The 18,903-nt window shown below is 35.4% G+C and overlaps 1 protein-coding gene across 7 annotated transcripts in view; it reads left to right on the top strand.

Moving 5' to 3' along the window:
• Positions 1-18,903, top strand: part of scrib (scribble planar cell polarity protein) — a 1,177,936-nt gene that overhangs the window by 901,633 nt on the left and 257,400 nt on the right. For 5 of the 7 annotated variants that reach the window (XM_090386364.1, XM_090386369.1, XM_090386366.1 and 2 more), the window contains one exon: positions 5,763-5,987. The exons of 1 other annotated variant lie outside the window; for it this stretch is intronic. In XM_090386364.1, coding sequence (XP_090242490.1) covers positions 5,763-5,987 — 225 coding nt within the window. Of the gene's footprint in view, positions 1-5,185; positions 5,381-5,762; positions 5,988-18,903 lie in introns of those variants that run through there. One more of the 7 variants, XM_090386371.1, reaches the window with a different exon arrangement.

Here is an 18,903-nt window from a genome sequence, read left to right on the forward strand (position 1 = left end):
AAATTGTGGATGAGCTAATTTTGAGTTGGGATCCAACATGTCGCTAAAATTTCATTTCCTACATTCCCATTTAGACTTTTTTCCTGAAAACGTGGGAGCGGTCTCCAATTGAACACTGTGAAAGGTTTCACCAAGATATTTCTAAAATGGAAAAAAGATACCAGGAAAATTAGTCCAATTATGTTACCAGACTACTCTTAGAATTTCATATGAGAGACACCAGTGGACGATTATAAAAGGAAATTTTGTTACGAGATAAATATTTTTGTAAATAGAGTAAAGTTAATAGACACATTGTTCAATATTTAGTACTTGTATGTAACATCTTAAATTATATGAAATCTTTTTTTTTCTTTTTCTAGAAACTTAGTTTTTGACTTTAATCCCTTCTCCCTTAAAATTAGTGGGTGTTACAACAGTATGGTTACCAAATTTTAATTCAGCAAGGTCAAATCTACAATAATCAACCAGAATTTTAACAGGGTAATACTGGCCAGCAAAAAAAAAAAATATATATATATATATTTTTTTTTTTTTGCTGGCCAGTATTATCAATAACAGTACATGATATATGCCAGTCAAAATGTGCATATAATTAGGTTTAACTTAATCATGAATTTTTCCTAATTTTTGCAATAATTAACAGACATTTCTGGAAGTTGAAAAGAGAATTCAAAGAAAACATTTTGAAAAACAGCTATCAGTAGGTTTCAGCTCTCTGGATGGAGTAGATGAAGAACAAATTGCTTAAACATTGTTAGAATTGAATCCCAAAACTCAGATAAAATCGAATAACTCAAATAAAGTCAAACAATTTTTTTCGATTGATACGAAAATTCAGTTTTAGTACAACCTAAATATATAATTTCAGATTGCATCAAAGCTGAATAAGATTACCAATTCTAACACATTTGTTTTCAAAGTGAGTGGACATTTTATGAAAATGTTTGTAGAATGAACGACTTGAAATCACAAAAACACAAGCCCACCTTTCTTATGATTCCATAACTCCTTTCATGTCTTTTATTCGGCCCAAATTTTCTCCCCAACATGAAAAATTTGCCTGTCCTCCCCCATATTTTTGAGATACTATGTGAAGGTCATTCAAAATTTACATTAAAACCACAAATTTTGCAGTATGTTCTTTAAAACCTGTTATTCGTAGCAAGTATGATTTGAAGAAAAATTATTTTGTGATAATAAAAAAGAGGAAGATCTTTATACTCCATTTTATCAGCATACCCACATGAAGAAAACACACCACAGAACGGCCTTAATTATGCATAGTTGACTATTGTAACCACCCTTTTCCAGTTTAAATTTATGTATCTTCATGTGTATCATCAAAGAAAGCTATAGGCCATTGACTATCAATGCAGCATATCAGTTTTCTAGATATCCTGTGACTAGTATGATGACCTTCATGACAGAATATCCATATAATGATAGATTACCTAAATATCCACTAGATGATAATGATCACAGTGTGTCGATGTGGAATTTACTTAAAGATGTAACTACTGTCAGGAGCAAAGGAAAGGACTTGTTTTCATAAAGGTGACTTAGAAGACTCAGAAATTTTTAAAACTTATTCAGTGGGAACAACTGATGATGATACCAACAAAATTCTAAAAGGGAAGCATTCCGGATAAACCATAGTAAATTCTGTGATAGTCATATAAGCTACTATGGTTTTTATACCAACTAAGAGATATTCAAGGCTTAGGCCTAAATAGATATCAAATGAACTTGTGAGACTTGTGGCAGAGAATAAAAATACATGTAATATGTGAGATGCATATAAATTATCAGGTGATACAGAAGCCTGCAGTATATATAAACTAGTCTGCAATCAAGTCAAGGAGGTTAGGCAAGCTGAGACAGATCACAAGAAGTCTCTGAAAAATATGTGAATAAAAGCAAAGCAGTAAAGATTTCTTTATGTGTTAACTCTAGAAGAAAAGGATAAATCACATTAGTCTGCTAGGTATGAATGGCTTAACATTAATGATCCTGTTCAGGTTGCTGAATAGACATTTTGCATCTGTGTTCACAAATATTTTTTTTTGTGATGTATGTGCCAGAAGTGTATCAAATTCTAACAGGGAGCTAAATGGCTTTGTGATAACTGAGAAGAAAGTGGAAGAGAAATTGTTGGAGCAAAACAAAAAAAGGCACCTGGAGTGATGGGATCTATCCAGTTATATTAAGGGAGTCAGAGAAAGAGGAAGCATTCCTTTAATCATAAATATAAGAACATCCTTTGATTAAAAGGAGATCTTTATATACTGAAGATGTGCAAATGTATCCCCAATTCATGAAGAAGGGATCAAAGAGTGACATGAGCAATTACAGATCTGTAAGCTGGACTTCTTTGGGAGAAAATAAGGAATTGCTGGTTGAAGAAGTAATTCAGTACCATCTGGACAGAAATGTAATTATATTGCAGCTACAGCATGGACTTTTTTTAGGGGCGATCTTCTCTGACCAATTTCATCGGATGCTATAATGCAGTAACAAAGGAACTGGATGCAAGAAATAATTTTAACATCATATACTTAGATTTTAGAAAAGCTTTTCACAAATTACAAATTGGAACAGTGTGGCATAACTGTGCCAATGCAGTCAATTTGGTGCATTGGAGCCCACAACCACTGCCCACCTGCCCGAAACATAAAAAAATTTAATTGAGTAAAATTGTAATTTTTTTAGTTATGTTTATTGTTATCTAGCTGCACAGCACACGCGAAACTGCAGTGAATAGAGGTGAAATGGTATTAGCATAGCTACTGCTTCCAAGGCAGTTTTTAAGGATTTGTGATTGCAAGGGCCAAAGTCAAATAGGGCCCCATTTTTGGGGTTCATTATTATTGAGTATAGTATTAATATTGCACCTATAATATTTCTGAGTATCATGTTTACTGCTACATTGTTACTTTTTATTTTTACCAAAACAAATATTTTCACGGGGGCCCCACACTAAATTTTACATTGGGCCCACTTTTTCTAGTTTCACCGCTGAGTGTGGCATTAGGCTGCTATGGATAAAGGAATAGTTGACTGGGAGATGATAAAAGAGTGGTTTTCAATGGGCACTGCTCTTCCTTAGGATTCGGTGCTGGGCCTAGTGTTGTTTTCTATATTTACTAATTATATTGATGTGAAGGCCTATCAGGCTTAATGTCTAAGCTTGTGAATGAAACAAAAGTTGGTGGAATAGTCGTAACAGTAATTAGGGTATACTACTGTAATTTCACTCGCTCTTTAAGTAGACCAGGGTTCAAGCCCCTGACTGCTAAATATGGTCGCTCTGCCAACCCCCGCACTGGACCAGCGTGACAGATTATGGTCCATTTCCGTCAACATGAATCATTGAGGAGGCTTCCATCCTGCAGTGGATTTATAATGGCTGCAGTTTTACTGCAATTTCTAGAAAAGTTGGTTACTACACTTTGCACTTCATTACAATGAAGTTCTCTGAGCAATGCACATTGGCTGCTAGTACAGCTCATAGGCCTATCAGCTGTACTAGCAGCCAATGTGAGGGTTAATGTTAGGGTTATTTTATTTGAAATTATATTAATTGCTCAAAGCGGAAAAATTTTTTGAAAACTTAAAATTACAAATGAATTTTCTCAAGAAAGCTTAGGGAGGAAGGTAGTAAAAGTAAGATCTTTTCGGTATTGCTTGGCTTTTGTTTATAAACTTGACACAGTTTTTTGTTTGACAATATTATACAGAAATTTTGCGAGCAGGGAGATGCAGATGATTATCCTGTTATATAAGTCAATGGTTAGGATACATCTTAAGTATTCTATAAAGCTTTGGAAGCGTCCTTCCAGAACTTTATCTGTAGGAATGGGTACAAAGAAGAGCAGTGAGATTAGTGAGTGGTGAAAGGAATGCTCTTATCAAGAGAGGCTTTAGTTCTACAAATTGCGATGTCTGAAAACTAGGCACTAGTAAGATCTAATTGAGGTGTTTACTCTAATTGAGGCTCAATACTGATGCCATCCTTCCTCTTGCTCTGACTACACACAAGGGGACGTAAATTCATGAGGAAGGTTTCAGGATAGATGAATGTTAATTTGTTTTCATGCAGCAGGTAGTGGATTGTTGGAATAAACTTCCATCTGTGGTATTGTGGAAGTGGGTAATTTGAATAAATTCAAGGAAGAACTAAGTTAATGTCAGACAGGATGGATGTGTCATATGGGAAGTATGTGTGTTTTTTTGTTTTGTTTTTTTGCTGATGTTTGTATAAGCTTGCTTTCTTCCATCATTTGATATTATTAATACTAATTAATAATCCATAGTTCTAGATGAAATGTTGTTGTTGGTAAATTGAGCACTATGACAACTGAAAGCCTTTCATGACTATTTTCACTTTGGTAATAAAAAACATAACAGCTTAACGTATTCACTGCCTTTATGCATATATATGCATAAAATGGCACTAGGAGTGATGTGCAACAATGCAGAACTGCATTCAGAATGCACCCAAGCAGTGTGCCGTGTGCACAGGAAATTAACAACTACTCAGTATTGGCACACTGATTGAATGCTTTTTGGTATTGCTTGGCTTTTGTTTATAAACTTGGCACACAGTTTTTTGTTTTTTACTTTGTTGACATTAGTTTATGTATATGAATAAACTTTTTATAAAATTTTAAGATTTGTTCTGATTTACAATCCAACAATAAAAGTAATTATTTGCTTTTGGCAACGAATTCTAAACTTTTAATTTTCAACCATTATGTGTAAATTTTTGGAATGCTGAGGATGTCGTTTCAATATTCCAACAACTTACAGTATATGGAATGATTTTTTCCACATTTAGATGGTGGCAAATGTGTTTTATTTATTGGTTTTGATGAAAGTCCTGTCCTACAAAGAATAGTGTTCAGTTTTTTTTTTTTTTTTTTGAAAATTGAAAATTTAATCCTGTTCTTGTGGGATGAAACTTTCATCAAAAGCAAGAAACATTTTAAAATCACGAAAAACATAAAAGCTGAAATTTTAAAATCTGTTCCATTATATTTTGTTTTATTTATTTCAGTTTAAACGTGTTTATCGTTTAGTTTTTGTTAGCTGTTATTGTTTTTTTTTCTTGAACTAATCTTCTTCTTTTTCATTACCTTTCCTTCACTCTCTCTTTCTCTCTAACTCAATGTAATTTTCTTAGCGAATAGCCCCTTAGGAAAAGAAATTTCTTTCCTTATTTCCATTCCCTATAAAAAAAAATTGTAATTATGTATAGTGCTTAGTACAGTTTATGAGCAGTTGTCAGCATGGTGCAACATGACAGCTGCTGCTACTACTATTATGGTTGTTGTTCTGAAAGTTTAGTGTGCAAAGCATGTACGTATTTGCAGTTTGGCTACCTGATATATTTACTGTAGTATACTAAGCATGTAAACATTATGCATTTCATGGGTGATACTTAAAATTAATGTTAAGCTGTTACTTAATATTGTTTCATATTGTTTTTGGTCTATTATGCACATTATATTGCTAATCACTGTGTAAATTTTTCATATCTTTTAAATTTTTATTTTCTGGCATGCCTAATACTGATAGTGCCAGTGTTGTTTTATAGTTAGTGAAAGATGGAATGAATTTATATTGTCGTAGTTTCTTATGCACACAATTGCATTTTGTTTTTCATCCTTCTTTACCTTTATTTTTGCCTGATTTAAACTAACAGATTGTTTCCTTCATGGCCCTCCTCCCCATTCCTAATTTTTTCCATATCATTGTAGCAAGTGCCTGATAGGTTTTCACCAAACCCTCACATACCACCCTTGGGATACTCCCCATCTCCATCTCCTTCTCCCTCTCATACTCCTTTTCCAACGTCTTCATCACCTGCCAACACCACTCTGGGTGACTCAGAACTGAATAGCAGTACTGATGATTCTTTGCTGGATCCTGTTAAGCACTTCAAAATACCAGGTGCCAAACATATTTCTCCTGCCATATTTAAGGTATGTATATTTAAATTAAATTAGATAGTATGAATCAGAGCTGTAATACTCAATACGTTCTATGTTGATATTTATATTTGTAAAATAATAAGAGGAGTTTACCTCAATATAGTACGTAGAACACTTCCATATGATACTCTCCAGAAATTAAAACAAAAAAAACGAAAACTTACATTAGAGTAAAAAATAAATAATTAAGAACCAATTTAACACAAATAAAAATCAATTTAATGCAATTAAAAATTAAAAAGAATCTAACAAAAATATTCAAAACGATTTTCCTTCCTGAAGCTGACAACGCTTTTCGACCATATGTCGTGATCACAGGAATGAAAATTACCGAATAGGGTTGAACCTGAAACTTCAATAGTGATTATTTGTCTTCCGGCATGCGCGTAAAAGTCCACGCATCGGCGATCAAATATGGCCGCCGAACATTAACAGAATTCTCGTGTAATTTAATTTCTACGGTTTCTGAAATTAATAGTCGCTCGCGTATAATTACGTTGAACATTAAGTATTTTGGCCTCGTTAAATAAAAAAGTATGTTTTTCGATAATGGCATGAAAGGCTAATTCTGATGCTGCTGAACGAGAATCACGAACTGAGGCTTCGTGTTGAGTTACATGAATATTCAGAGAAAATCACGTCGAACCTTAGTAAGAGGAGTCGCAATCACCGCAAGAAATGTTGCATACCAGATCATTAATTTGTGTTGTGAGCGCGGAAAGAACCGAGCGATTGTTCAGTATAGTGTGTGATTTTTGTATTGGCCTGGCCACAATTTTAAATTCGGTATCTTTAAAGAATCTATTAAGTTGTTTGTGACACTGTTCAACATATGGGACAGAAATAAAGTATTTTTTGATATTAATATTGTTGGTTGGTGTAGTATTTTGTATCCTATCCTTAGCCTGTATCCTAATTCGGTTTATATTGTGGCAAGGGGATAACCCCTGTTTAAGAACCTGCTATTTAATATTTGTATTTCTGAGCCCAAAGTAGATTCCGTCATTGAATATTTATAGGCATTTAGAAATTGAATAAAGATAATCAATCTTTTGTAGGTGAACGGGTGATAGCTATTATAATGTAGAAGCATACCGGTGTTTGTAGGTTTTCGATAGATGCTAAATTGGATATATTGAGGTAAACTCCTCTTATTATTTTACAAATATTAATATCAACGTAGAACGTATTGAGTATTACAGCTCTGATTCATACTATCTAATTCATTTTTTAAACTCTTGACTGTTTTGACTTGAAATAGTCATAAACTTGACTATTTCATTCACTTCCTGTCTCTCCAGGTGTAACCTATCGATATACACACAATTATGGGGGATTTTTTGAATGGCTTGGTGCAAAATTATATTAAATCAGCACTAAGATACTCAGCCCAAAGTTACCATATTTCTTTTCTAAAATATTGCCTTAAAAACAAAATCATTCCGAAGTTTGCCAGGGTTAATTTAAATCAAAAAATTTCAGGCATAAAACAACTAACACTGGCCACATCGCGTAATGTTGTTAAGCTTGCCTTAAAATCTTGATATTTGAATAAACAAAAATACCTTTCCCAGGTTAGGAAGCTTCGCGATAAATTAAAAAATTATCTCCATCCGAACAATTGGTCTGTATTGAAGACCTCCATAGATTTGCGACAGGAAGTACATCCCTCAGAAATAAAAAAAAAACAGACACGTTAATAAATTGAAAACATTATCGGATAGGTCAAGACACGTTCATGCGAATTCTAACACATTGTCGCAGGCTTGCGACCAAGTACATACGAGTTGGGTGACAACCCCCACACACAGACACACAATGTACTACCACAGAATACGTCAGCTGGTTCACGAACACCCCCCTCACCCAGTATTCAACGAACCGACATATCAGCAGATTAAAAATCTTTCCTCATGTATGCTATCGCAGAACCAGATAGATTTCACTTTTATCCAAAGGACTAAATTATAATTTACCACCTCGAAAGCACACGCTTCTTGATTAGACCAGGGTTCAAGCCCGTCACCACCAAATATGGAGGATGCGGAAAGGTCAAGGAATGACCACCACATATCCTGGAGCAATATGGCCTTAGTTGCTAATGCTCTTAAAAAAAAAAAAAACAAATAACAAAAACCACCTCGAAAACTACCTAAAAAAACAATGCGTAATTGATATTGAATTTGGACTTCGTAACGTTCCACAAAAAGATTTATTTATTCAACAAGTTAACCAAGTAGTGAATAACATAAAAGAAACGCTACTTCCTAAATTGAATACACATGACAGTTCAGCTTTACGAGAACTTCGGGGAAATAAGGACATTATTATACAGAAGGCAGATAAAGGAGATACAGTGGTAATACTAGATAAACCTCATTATATTAATGAGTTAGATTCAGTTGTTTCAAATACCTCCACTTATCTTGAAGTAGGCCAGGCACTGTTTACCAATTTAGTCAATCAATACAATAAAACGTTAAACACGTATCGAAAAAACAACTACATTACTATGGCCCAGTTAAAGGAATTGAAGGCCAGAACGTACAATATTCCTGCACTTTTCAGCCAAGTAAATTTACACAAGACTGGATTTCCTATTTGACTTATTGTTTCCTACAGAAACTCGACATTTTCATCCTTAGCCACACACATGTATATAACATTATAAAACCCTTTAGACAGGTAATACAATTTGGGATTAAGAACTACGATACATTATTTAATAATCTTAAAGACTGTAGACTTGGCGACAATGGCAATTTATTCTCACTAGATGTTAACTCGTTATATACGAATGTAAACGTTGGATACACATTAGATATTATTTGGGATATGTTAAATAAAAACTCAACACCGATTAATAATACGAAGCTACCTATTAAGGAAATTTTTCACTTAATCAAACTGTTAGTTGAGGCCAACTATATCATCTTTCGAGATGATATATCACCTTTCGAGACAAGGTGTACAAACAAATTTTTGGATTGCCAATGGGTTTGAGCCTGAGCGGCTTAATGTCAGAGATTATCTCTCAACGATTGAGCATATACATTTGACCCCTTTTTGACCCCATATCACATACTATGGGAGGTATTTAGACAATGTTCTAGTTATTACTGATAGTAGTACTATCCAAGACATTTTACATTCGTTTAATAATATTCATTCTAGACTCAAATTTACATTGGAAAGGGAGGATACAGATATGAATACAAAGTCATTAAACTTTCTAAATTTCATGCTTACTCTGGACTCGAATAAAATCCAATTTAGCATCTATCAAAAACCTACAAACACCGGTATGCTTCTACATTATAATAGCTATCACCCGTTCACCTACGAAAGATCGATTATCTTTAATCGATTTCTAAATGCCTATAAATATTCAACGACGGAATCTGCTTTGGGCTCAGAAATACAAATATTAACTAGCAGGTTCTTAAACAGGGGTTATCCCCTTGCCACAATATAAACCGAATTAGGATACAGGCTAAGGATAGGATACAAAATACTACCCAACCAACAATAGTAATATCAAAAAATACTTTATTTCTGTCCCATTTGTTAAACAGTGGCACAAACAGCTTAATAGATTCTTTAAAGAAACCAAATTTAAAATTGTGGCCAGGCCAATACGGAAATTACACACTATACTGAACAATCACTCAGTTCTTTCCGCGTTCACAACACAAAGTAATGATCTGGTATACAACATTTCTTGCGGTGATTGCGACTCCTCTTACTAAGGTTCGACGTGATTTTCTCTGAATATTCGTGTAACTCAACATGAAGCCTCAGTTCGTGATTCTCGTTCAGCAGCATCAGAATTAGCCTTTCATGACATTATCGAAAAACATACTTTTTTATTTAACGAGGCCAAAATACTTAATGTTCAATGTAATTATACACGAGCAACTATTAATTTCAGAAACCGTAGAAATTAAATTACACAAGAATTCTGTTAATGTTCGGCGGCCATATTTGATCTCCGATGCGTGGACTTTTACGCGCATGCGGGAAGACAAATAATCACTATTTAAGTTTCAGGTTCAACCCTATTCGGTAATTTTCATTCCTGTGATCACGACATATGGTCGAAAAGCGTCAGCTTCAGGAAGGAAAATCGTTTTGAATATTTTCGTTAGATTCTTTTTAATTTTTAATTGCATTAAATTGATTTTTATTTGTGTTAAATTGGTTTTTAATTATTTATTTTTTACTCTAATGTAAGTTTTCGATTTTTTCATTTTAATTTCTGGAGAGTATCATACGGAAGTGTTCTACGTACTATATTAAGGTAAACGCCTCTTATTATTTTACAATTTAAATTAAATGTATAAAATATTCATATGGTATAAAATAAGTAATTAATCACTTATTATGATTATCTAATGAAGGTTAAATGTTTAATCATTCTGATGTTATATTTAATTGAATATACTAATAGAATTGGTGATGTTCTATATTTTTATAGCTCTATATTTTACCATTAACTTCAGATGTATCAGTTTCTGACACTAACACTGATACAACTTATCATGCACTATCTGAACTTTTTCCTTTTATATTTTTCTGTGTGTGCATTGGGGCATTAAAAAACTGTTGATCTGTATTTACTAAACATGTCATTAATTTGGCATCATTATCAAAGTCGGTTACAAAAACAAAGTATAATTGTGAACTCATTTAATTTTTAATACAAATTTTATTTAGTAAAATATCACAATGTTAACCAAAAACTATCGTATTTTCTCCAAAAAAATGCTTTCATTTATTAATTTGTATAATAAAAATGAGTTTAGAGTCCACAGAAACTTCATAGGAGGAGACGGAAGTTTATGACCAGAAATTGAGAGAGTTAATTCAAAAAATATGTTTTTAAAATACAGGCAGTTCTCACTTTACGAGTTCCCGGGTTTACGAGTTTTATTTTTCAAAGTATCGAGTATCAACCAAATCGAAAATATGAACATTAATGGCAAATAATGAATGTTAAACATTCATAAATATTGCATTTCAAACCACGTGCATAGCTATACAATAAAGTCTACCCCCGCTTTACGATATTAATCCGTTACCATCATATTGCAAAAATATCGTAATGCAAACCCAATAACACATTGTTTTTTGGTAATTCATTCCACAACCTCAGAAGTTCAAATTTTTGCTATATAACTCTCTAAGAGGTCGTTTTTAAATGTATAAAGTGTAAATGTATTAGTTACCAATTCAAATCATTAAATGCACTACACTTTCATCATTATCATATGTTATAAAAACTAGTTTTGAATGGCTTTGTGATATTTTTCTAAAGCACATTTCTAAAAGTCACGACCATAAAACAGTAAAAACAATTTGCACTTTCCAGTTTATTGGGCTTTTCTGTTACTGCAAGCAATTATAAACGGGTAGTAAACTCGATGTTATTGCACTTGTGAAAATACCAATAGCTAGAATTGTGTGGGTTTTTACGTTATTATGGTGAAATTTTCAGAATCTTCACTTCATTCCTTTTTTTTTTTTAAGTTTCGTAAACCTGTTACTCCACGCAACTCGTGTTAGTTGCAATTTGTGCATTTTGTGAAAAAATGCTTATTCATGCTATTGAAATTTATAAAGAAAAGAGATGATTATCTTGGAAACAAATGCCTCTTGAAGCATTTCTGAAGAAGACGACTCCTTGTGTAACAAACCAACGAGTGCAGACCTAATAATGAGTGAACAATGAGTGTGCATTTAGTCAATGATGATGATGAAGAATAAACATTCTTTAACATTTGTGAGTCATAAAGAATTTCTCTATTATTATAATTTGCTTGATTTTACAGACTACGTTTTCATTTCTTTGGATGAATCAGTCATCGTTTAAATATAAACTAATTAGCCAACTAATTTCATTGTTGATAACGTAACCCCTATTTTTAACATTGTCTGTGGGAAATAAATTCCCGCTTTATGACCTCGCGCTGGGAACGAATTAACTCGTAAAGTCAAGAACTGCCTGAAGTCATATGAGGTGACTTCAACTCATTTAATTTTAATACAATTTTTATTTAGTAAAATATCACAATGTTAACCAAAAACTATTGTATTTTCTCAAAACAAAAATAATTGCATTTGTTAATTTGTATAATAAAAATGAGTTTAGAATCCACAGAAACTTCATAGGAGGAGACTGAAGTTTTTGACCAGAAATTGAGAGAGTTAATTCAAAAAGTATGTTTTTTAAAATAGTCTTTTGAGATGACTCAGAGGGGTTAATATTAAGGGCTAAAAGATGGACACCAAAACTGAAACAAAGTGATTAATAAGAGAATTATTCATCTTAACTGCACTAAATGGTAAAAAGAAGGAAAGAGATGAATAAAACTGTTCCACTTGATATCAATGGTTCAACTGTTGATGATCCTGCTCAAGTAGCTAACAAACTAAATGAATATTTTGCATCTACATTCACACATGAGGAATTATTCAGGGAGGGGAATGCCAGAGGTGTATTAAACGCTGACAGTAAGCTAGATAATCTTGTAATAACTGAGAGTAAAGTGGAGGAGAAATTGTTGAAGATAAACATAAGAAAGGCACGTGGGGTGGATGGAATCTATCCAGTTATATTAAAGGAAGCAGCAAAGGAAGTGACCAAACCCTTAGCCATAATTATGAGAGCTTCCTTGGACTCAGGGGAGGTACCCATGGACTAGAAATGTGCAAATGTGACCCCAATCCACAAAAAAGGATTAAAGAGAGACACAGGTAATTACAGACCTGTTAGTTTAACTTCTGTTCCAGGGAAATTAATGGAGGCGCTGGTTAAAGAAGCATTGCAGGATCATCTAAACAAGACTTCAGTTATAGCTTTTGATATCATATGTTTGGATCTTAGAAAGGCTTTTGATACTGTTGCACATGGAAGACTGCTGCACAAATTGGAGCAGTGTGGCATTGGAGGCAAATTGCTGCTATGGATAAAGGAATGGTTGAGTGGGAGAAGACAGAGAGCGGTAATCAATGGACACTGCTCTTCATGGACTAATGTTATTAGTGGAGTACCCTAGGGTTGTGTTGGGTCCATTGTTGTTTTCTATATTCATTAATGATATTGATGATGGTATATCAGGCTTAATGTCCAAGTTTGCAGACAATATGAAGATTGGCAGGGTTGTTAATGATACTAATGACAGTACACTGCTGAAACAGGATCTAGAAAAGTTGAGCAATTGGGCTGAGAGGTGGCAACTGAAGTTTAACGTTGACAAATGTAAAGTACTGCATATGGGAAACAATAACCCCAGAGTAACGTGTCAACTGTGCGGTACTACACTGACAGTGGTAGAGAGTGAAAAGGACCTGGGGTAATTGTGCAGGCAGATATGAAGTTTTCTGAGCAGTGCAGACGGTCTGCAAGAGTAACTCATGGTGTCTTGTCAATGATATACAGGAATTTTTCTAGCAGCGATAAGGAGGTGATTATCCCCTTGTATAAAGTGATGGTCAGACCACACCTTGAGTACTGTATACAGGTCTGGAGGCCTCATTTTAAGAAGGATGTAGAACTGTTGGAATGAGTACAGAGAAGGGAAAGAAGATTAATGAATGGAACAAAGGGTTGCTCTTATGAAGAAAGGCTTTTTTAAGTTTTACAAATTACAGTGTCTGGAGACTAGGCACCTGCGAGGTGATCTGATTGAGGTGTATAAAGGCTTGAATGGTTTGAGCTTGCTCAATGCTGATGGGATTCTTCCTCTTGCTCAGAATAATCGCCTGAGAGGGCATAAATTCAAATTTAGGAAAGACCAGTTATAGGATAGATGTGTGGAAGTTTGCCTTTAGCCAGCAGTGGGTGGGTGAAATGAGAAGGGTGTGTGTGTGTGTGTGTGTGTGTGTGTGTGTGTGTGTGTTTTTTTTTTTTTTTTTTTTTTTTTCTTGGCTGATGCTATATAATCTTGTTTTCTTGCATCATGTGCCCTTGCTAATGCTAAGTGTTTACAGCATAAAATTAGTCAAACTTTGGTATTTTAGTTTCCGTAACATTTTACTTCTTGATCAGTGTAATCAGAGGAAGAAGTGCTGACATATTTCCTCAAGGATCCCTGCAAAGATTGTATGCTTTAGATCAGTGCTTTTCAATTGTTTTCAGTCCAGAATCATTTTACAAACCCAGTATTTTCACAAAACCCCAGTATATGTGTAATATAAACTGAGTTGACTTTGCATAAGCAATGTCTACCTAACACCTCATGGAGACACTTTTTATCTGTAATACAACCTGTACACATCTTAGCTTTAGAAGGCGCATGGTATCCTGTACTAGTACTACTCATGCATTGCACCATGCATCCAGTAATGCCCACATGTTGTCAGGAGGATAGTTGTAGCATCAAATGTCCATTTCTAGTAGATCCCAAAAGTACTCAATTGGGTTGCAATCAGGTGAGTTAAATAGCCATGGAAGGAAAAGAATTCACTGCCATGTTCCTGAAACCAGTTAGAAACCTGCTGGGCCACGTGGCATAGATGCAGAGTTGTTTAGATACACTGTCATCATGAAGGGGCATACTTGGTCGGCAACAATAGAAAGGTAGGCATTCCCATCAAACCATTGATTAATGGTGATCAGAGGATACTGTACATGCCATGAAAACAGTCTTCAATCATAACACTACCCCTCCAGCCTGCCAAACATCAACAGTGAATTCAAGTATGATGGCCTTGTGTTGCTTTCTCTGAAAGCAGATACATCCATCAGCATGGCAGAGTTGGAAACTGGATTCATCAGACCAAGCAACAGATTTCCATGTTGTCAGTGGTTCCATGTTGATGTGCCTGTGCAATTTCTTGTGTCTCACAGTGAGCATAGGTACCCATGATGCTGTCGACTGCCATAGCCTGTACTAGGTAATGTCTGACACATGCACATGATCCATGTGCATATTAATTGTGCTATTCCTATGGTGGTTAGCTGGGCCACTGTGCTGTGTTGCTGCTGTGTAATAAGGCACATGATAATCACCACAGACATCGACCACTTGGCTGTCACGCATACAACCTTTAGTTGATTATCTGACTGCTCTTGAACCAGTCACAGTAGACTCGTGACACCATAGAACAGGAGCAATTAACCATGTTAATTGTTATCGAAATACTGGCACCTGCATGCCTAGTCTCCATAATCATTCCAGGCTTGAAGTCAAATAGATCTCAACACCAACCCATTCTGCCTTGCCAGCACTCAAAAAGTGATCACCATGTGTGCAATCACAATCTAATATCGGTAATTCCTGAATTTGAGCTTTCATCAGTGCCTCAGGCCAGTCCATTCCTACGTTGTGGGGGGGGGAGGGTTGCTAATGAAAAACCAACTCACTGTATGTGGCCTATGTTTGTAAATTTAATAAAAAATCAATATCAAACCGTTTTCAGTAACCCTGATATCTCATGGGAAAACTTAGGGTTCTACAGAATACAAATTGAAAGATCAACATTATATTCTGAATCACTGATATATGATTATCATGTTCACTGTTGCTTATATTTGCAAGGGTTTTTTTCTGTGCAACTTGGAGTGCTTTTGTGGAACACTTCTCTTGTTATTCTGGAATAAGTAGGCACTGCTTTTCAGTAAATGGAAGGAATTTCATCTGTGAAGAATCATCACTCCATCTGGCATCTCTAGTTTGCAGCATTCTAGCAGATGCATTTGAATGAGATTCAGAATCTGCAACACTTGAATCAGATGGCATATTATAAAGAGCTTATTCAATATCATCAGCTTCAACATAATCTTCAAGCCTGTTCCTTTTGAGTCTTGATTTCCCAAGCTGTAGATCCATTATAAACAACCCTTTAGGGTAAAATTTTATAGGAAAACACTTTTTACACAAAATTTTTTTAGTTGACACACACTAAAGATGATGCTTTGTTTTTCACAAACTAAAGAATTAAAATTCAGCAAACATAATTTTCAAAAAATTTTACATTTTCTTATGGAAAATACTAAACTAAATAAAATAACTTCAACATAAGCAAAAAACACATGAAACTGTGAACCAAGTATAAATCCCAGCCATAATGCAAATAACCCATGATTCAATCAGTATGACACTATCAAACAGTTGTTCATTTCATGTGCCCTTCCTTTTACAGTGTTCATTTATTGATTGCAAATGAATGGATGCAAAGTTGCATCAAGGCACAAAAATTGCAGTTAATTTGGACACAAGTTTGTTCCAGTGCCTCCATAGCTGAGTGGGCAGGAGCGGGAGTGCAGTAGCACACGCTCTTTGAGTAGACAGTGTTTCAAGCCCCTGACTGATGAATACAGTCGATCTGCCAACCCGCACTGGACCAGCATGGCAGATTATGGTCCATTTCCCCCAGCATGGATTGTTGGGGAGACTTCCATCCTGCAGTGGATTGATAATGGTGGCACTTTACTTCTTTTTTTTTTTTTTGTTCGGTAGTAAATGTGTTAAATATGATTTTGCATATAAACAATAGAATATCACCTTCAACTGGGTAACTAAGAGATCACTGTACCAAGGTGAATCTGTCCTTCCCTGAATAGTATCTGAAACAATAAAAAGACTCAACTGTGTTAAATGTTGTGTGAAAAACATACATAGAATATTGTAATTACTAAATTAAAAATTATGAAATGAAAAATTTTTTTTGTAATTGGTTATCCAGTTTTCTCTCTGATCGCTCACTGAGGGTGATGGCAGATGGCTCTCTGTCTTCTTTCTTCTCCACTAATGCCGGTGTCCCCCAAGTTTCAGTTCTTTCTACCCACTCTTTTCCTCTTGTATATTAATGACCTTCTTCCATTGACCGGAAATCCTATCCATAGTTTTGCCGATGATAGCACATTGCATTCCACTTTCCATTTTGAGAAACCTTGCCATGCTCAATCAGCTTCAACTTCTCGAATATCTGCTACCAATCCTTAAATGCCGATCTCCAGGTAATTCTCCAGTGGGGCAAAGACAACTTAATTGATTTCAATCCTTCTAAAACTCAGTTTTGTCTTATATCTCGCAAAAAAGATTCTTCTGCTCCTATGCTTACCTTTGGTGACACTCCGATTTCTAGGCAAGTTGATATATCTCTTTTGGGGATTACCCTGACTTCTAATCTCTCTTAGCACAATCACGTTACAAATACTGCTTCCTCTGCATCTAAAAAACTTGGTTTTCTCTTTCGCTGTCGGCGTTACTTTTCTTCCAAACAGCTGTTCACTCTGTACAAATCGCAAATCCACCCACCCATTCAATATTGTTCCCACATCTGGGGCGGTGCCAACAAAACTGGTGCCTCCGTAGCCAGGAGCAGCAGTGTGTAGCACACACTTCTTGATTAGACCGGGGTTCGAGCCTGTGACTACCAAATACGGAGGATGAGGAAAGGTCAGGGACCACCACATATCCCCGGAGCAATATGGCCTTAGTTGCTAATGCTCCAAATAACAAACAAACAAGCCCCCAAAACCTCTCTCAAGCTTCTAGATTCCATTCAGAAGAGGGCAGTTAGTTTAATTAATGAATCATCTCTAACTCAGTCTCTCCACTCGCTGTCTCATAGACTTACTGTTTCTACTGCATGCCTTTTCTACAGATACATCCATGGGCACTGTTCTTCTGAATTAACTTCTATAATTCCCACTCTCTCTTTCAAAACAGTCCGAACATGTGCCGCCACCAGCCAACATCCATTTATTGTCCAACTTCAAACTCACAGAACCAGCTTTTCCTTCCTCATTTATTCATTGAACTGCCGTTTTCTGGAGCAACCTTCCTTCATATGTATTTCCTGAAAATTACAGTCTACAGGAGTTCAGTCTAATGTCAACAAATATCTTCTCTCATCTTCTCAACCTCCAACCCAAGCACGATACTAAGTACTATAGGTTCTAATGCATCTCGTGTTTGGGGTTTTCAAAAAAAAAAAAAAAAAAATGGAACATCTTCCAGAAGTAGTTTCCTACAACAACAAACCTCATTCTCTTTAAACAGGCAAGGGCAAAACATGTGAGGCAGATCAGCAAAAGGTAACGTGGAGGCGTTTAACTTCCACAATTACAAGAACAACAAACACCTAAACAATAAGGGCAAAAATACAGCGAATGTACACAAAACACTTGTGTGAACTGTCCCATGCTAAACATAAATGGCAGAGGAAATTGCAAACACTCTTGGTAGGTCTTTCGTGGAAATATCAGCTACGTCATCATACTGTGCACATTTGCAGACACACAAAGCGCAAGCTGAAAAACACTCAATCGATTTTGAATCAACATCCAGTGTTGCATACAATCTCCCCTTCACAATGTCGGAGTTCTACCATGCTTTAGCCTCCACTAAACTCAGTGCAGCAGAGCCCGATGGAATGCACTACATTATGATAACAAAACTCACTGTACAGGCCCTAAAGACACTGTTATTCTTATACAACAGGATATTCAAAGAAAACACTTTCCCCGACAAATGGCACCATGCTTATGTTTTGCCCTTTCCAAAGTCAGGAAAAGACCCTACAAATATGCAACATTATCAACCTATTGCCCTCACCAGCTGTATGAGTAAGGTCATGGAAAAAATGATAAATGCCAGGCTTTCCTGGTTTCTAGCTTGAAATGACCTCCTAAGTCCAGTGCAATATGGCTTCCATGAAGGTAGATCCACTCTTGACCTTTTAATTAAGACAGAAAAAACACCTGGTCTAGTCCTCTTTTGACATCGAAAAAACTTTTGACACTGCCTGGAGATACGTTATAATGCGAAACCTATATGATCTGGGATTGTATAGACACCTACCACAGTTCATTAGAAATTTCCTACATCACCGCTTATTTCAAGTCAGAGTTCACAACCAGTTATCTTCAAAATTTATCCAAGAAGAAGAAGAAGGG

The sequence above is a fragment of the Mastigoproctus giganteus genome, chromosome 12 (assembly GCF_048544385.1).
Source record: "Mastigoproctus giganteus isolate SK-2022 chromosome 12, ASM4854438v1, whole genome shotgun sequence".
Taxonomy (NCBI): Eukaryota; Metazoa; Arthropoda; class Arachnida; order Uropygi; family Thelyphonidae; genus Mastigoproctus; species Mastigoproctus giganteus.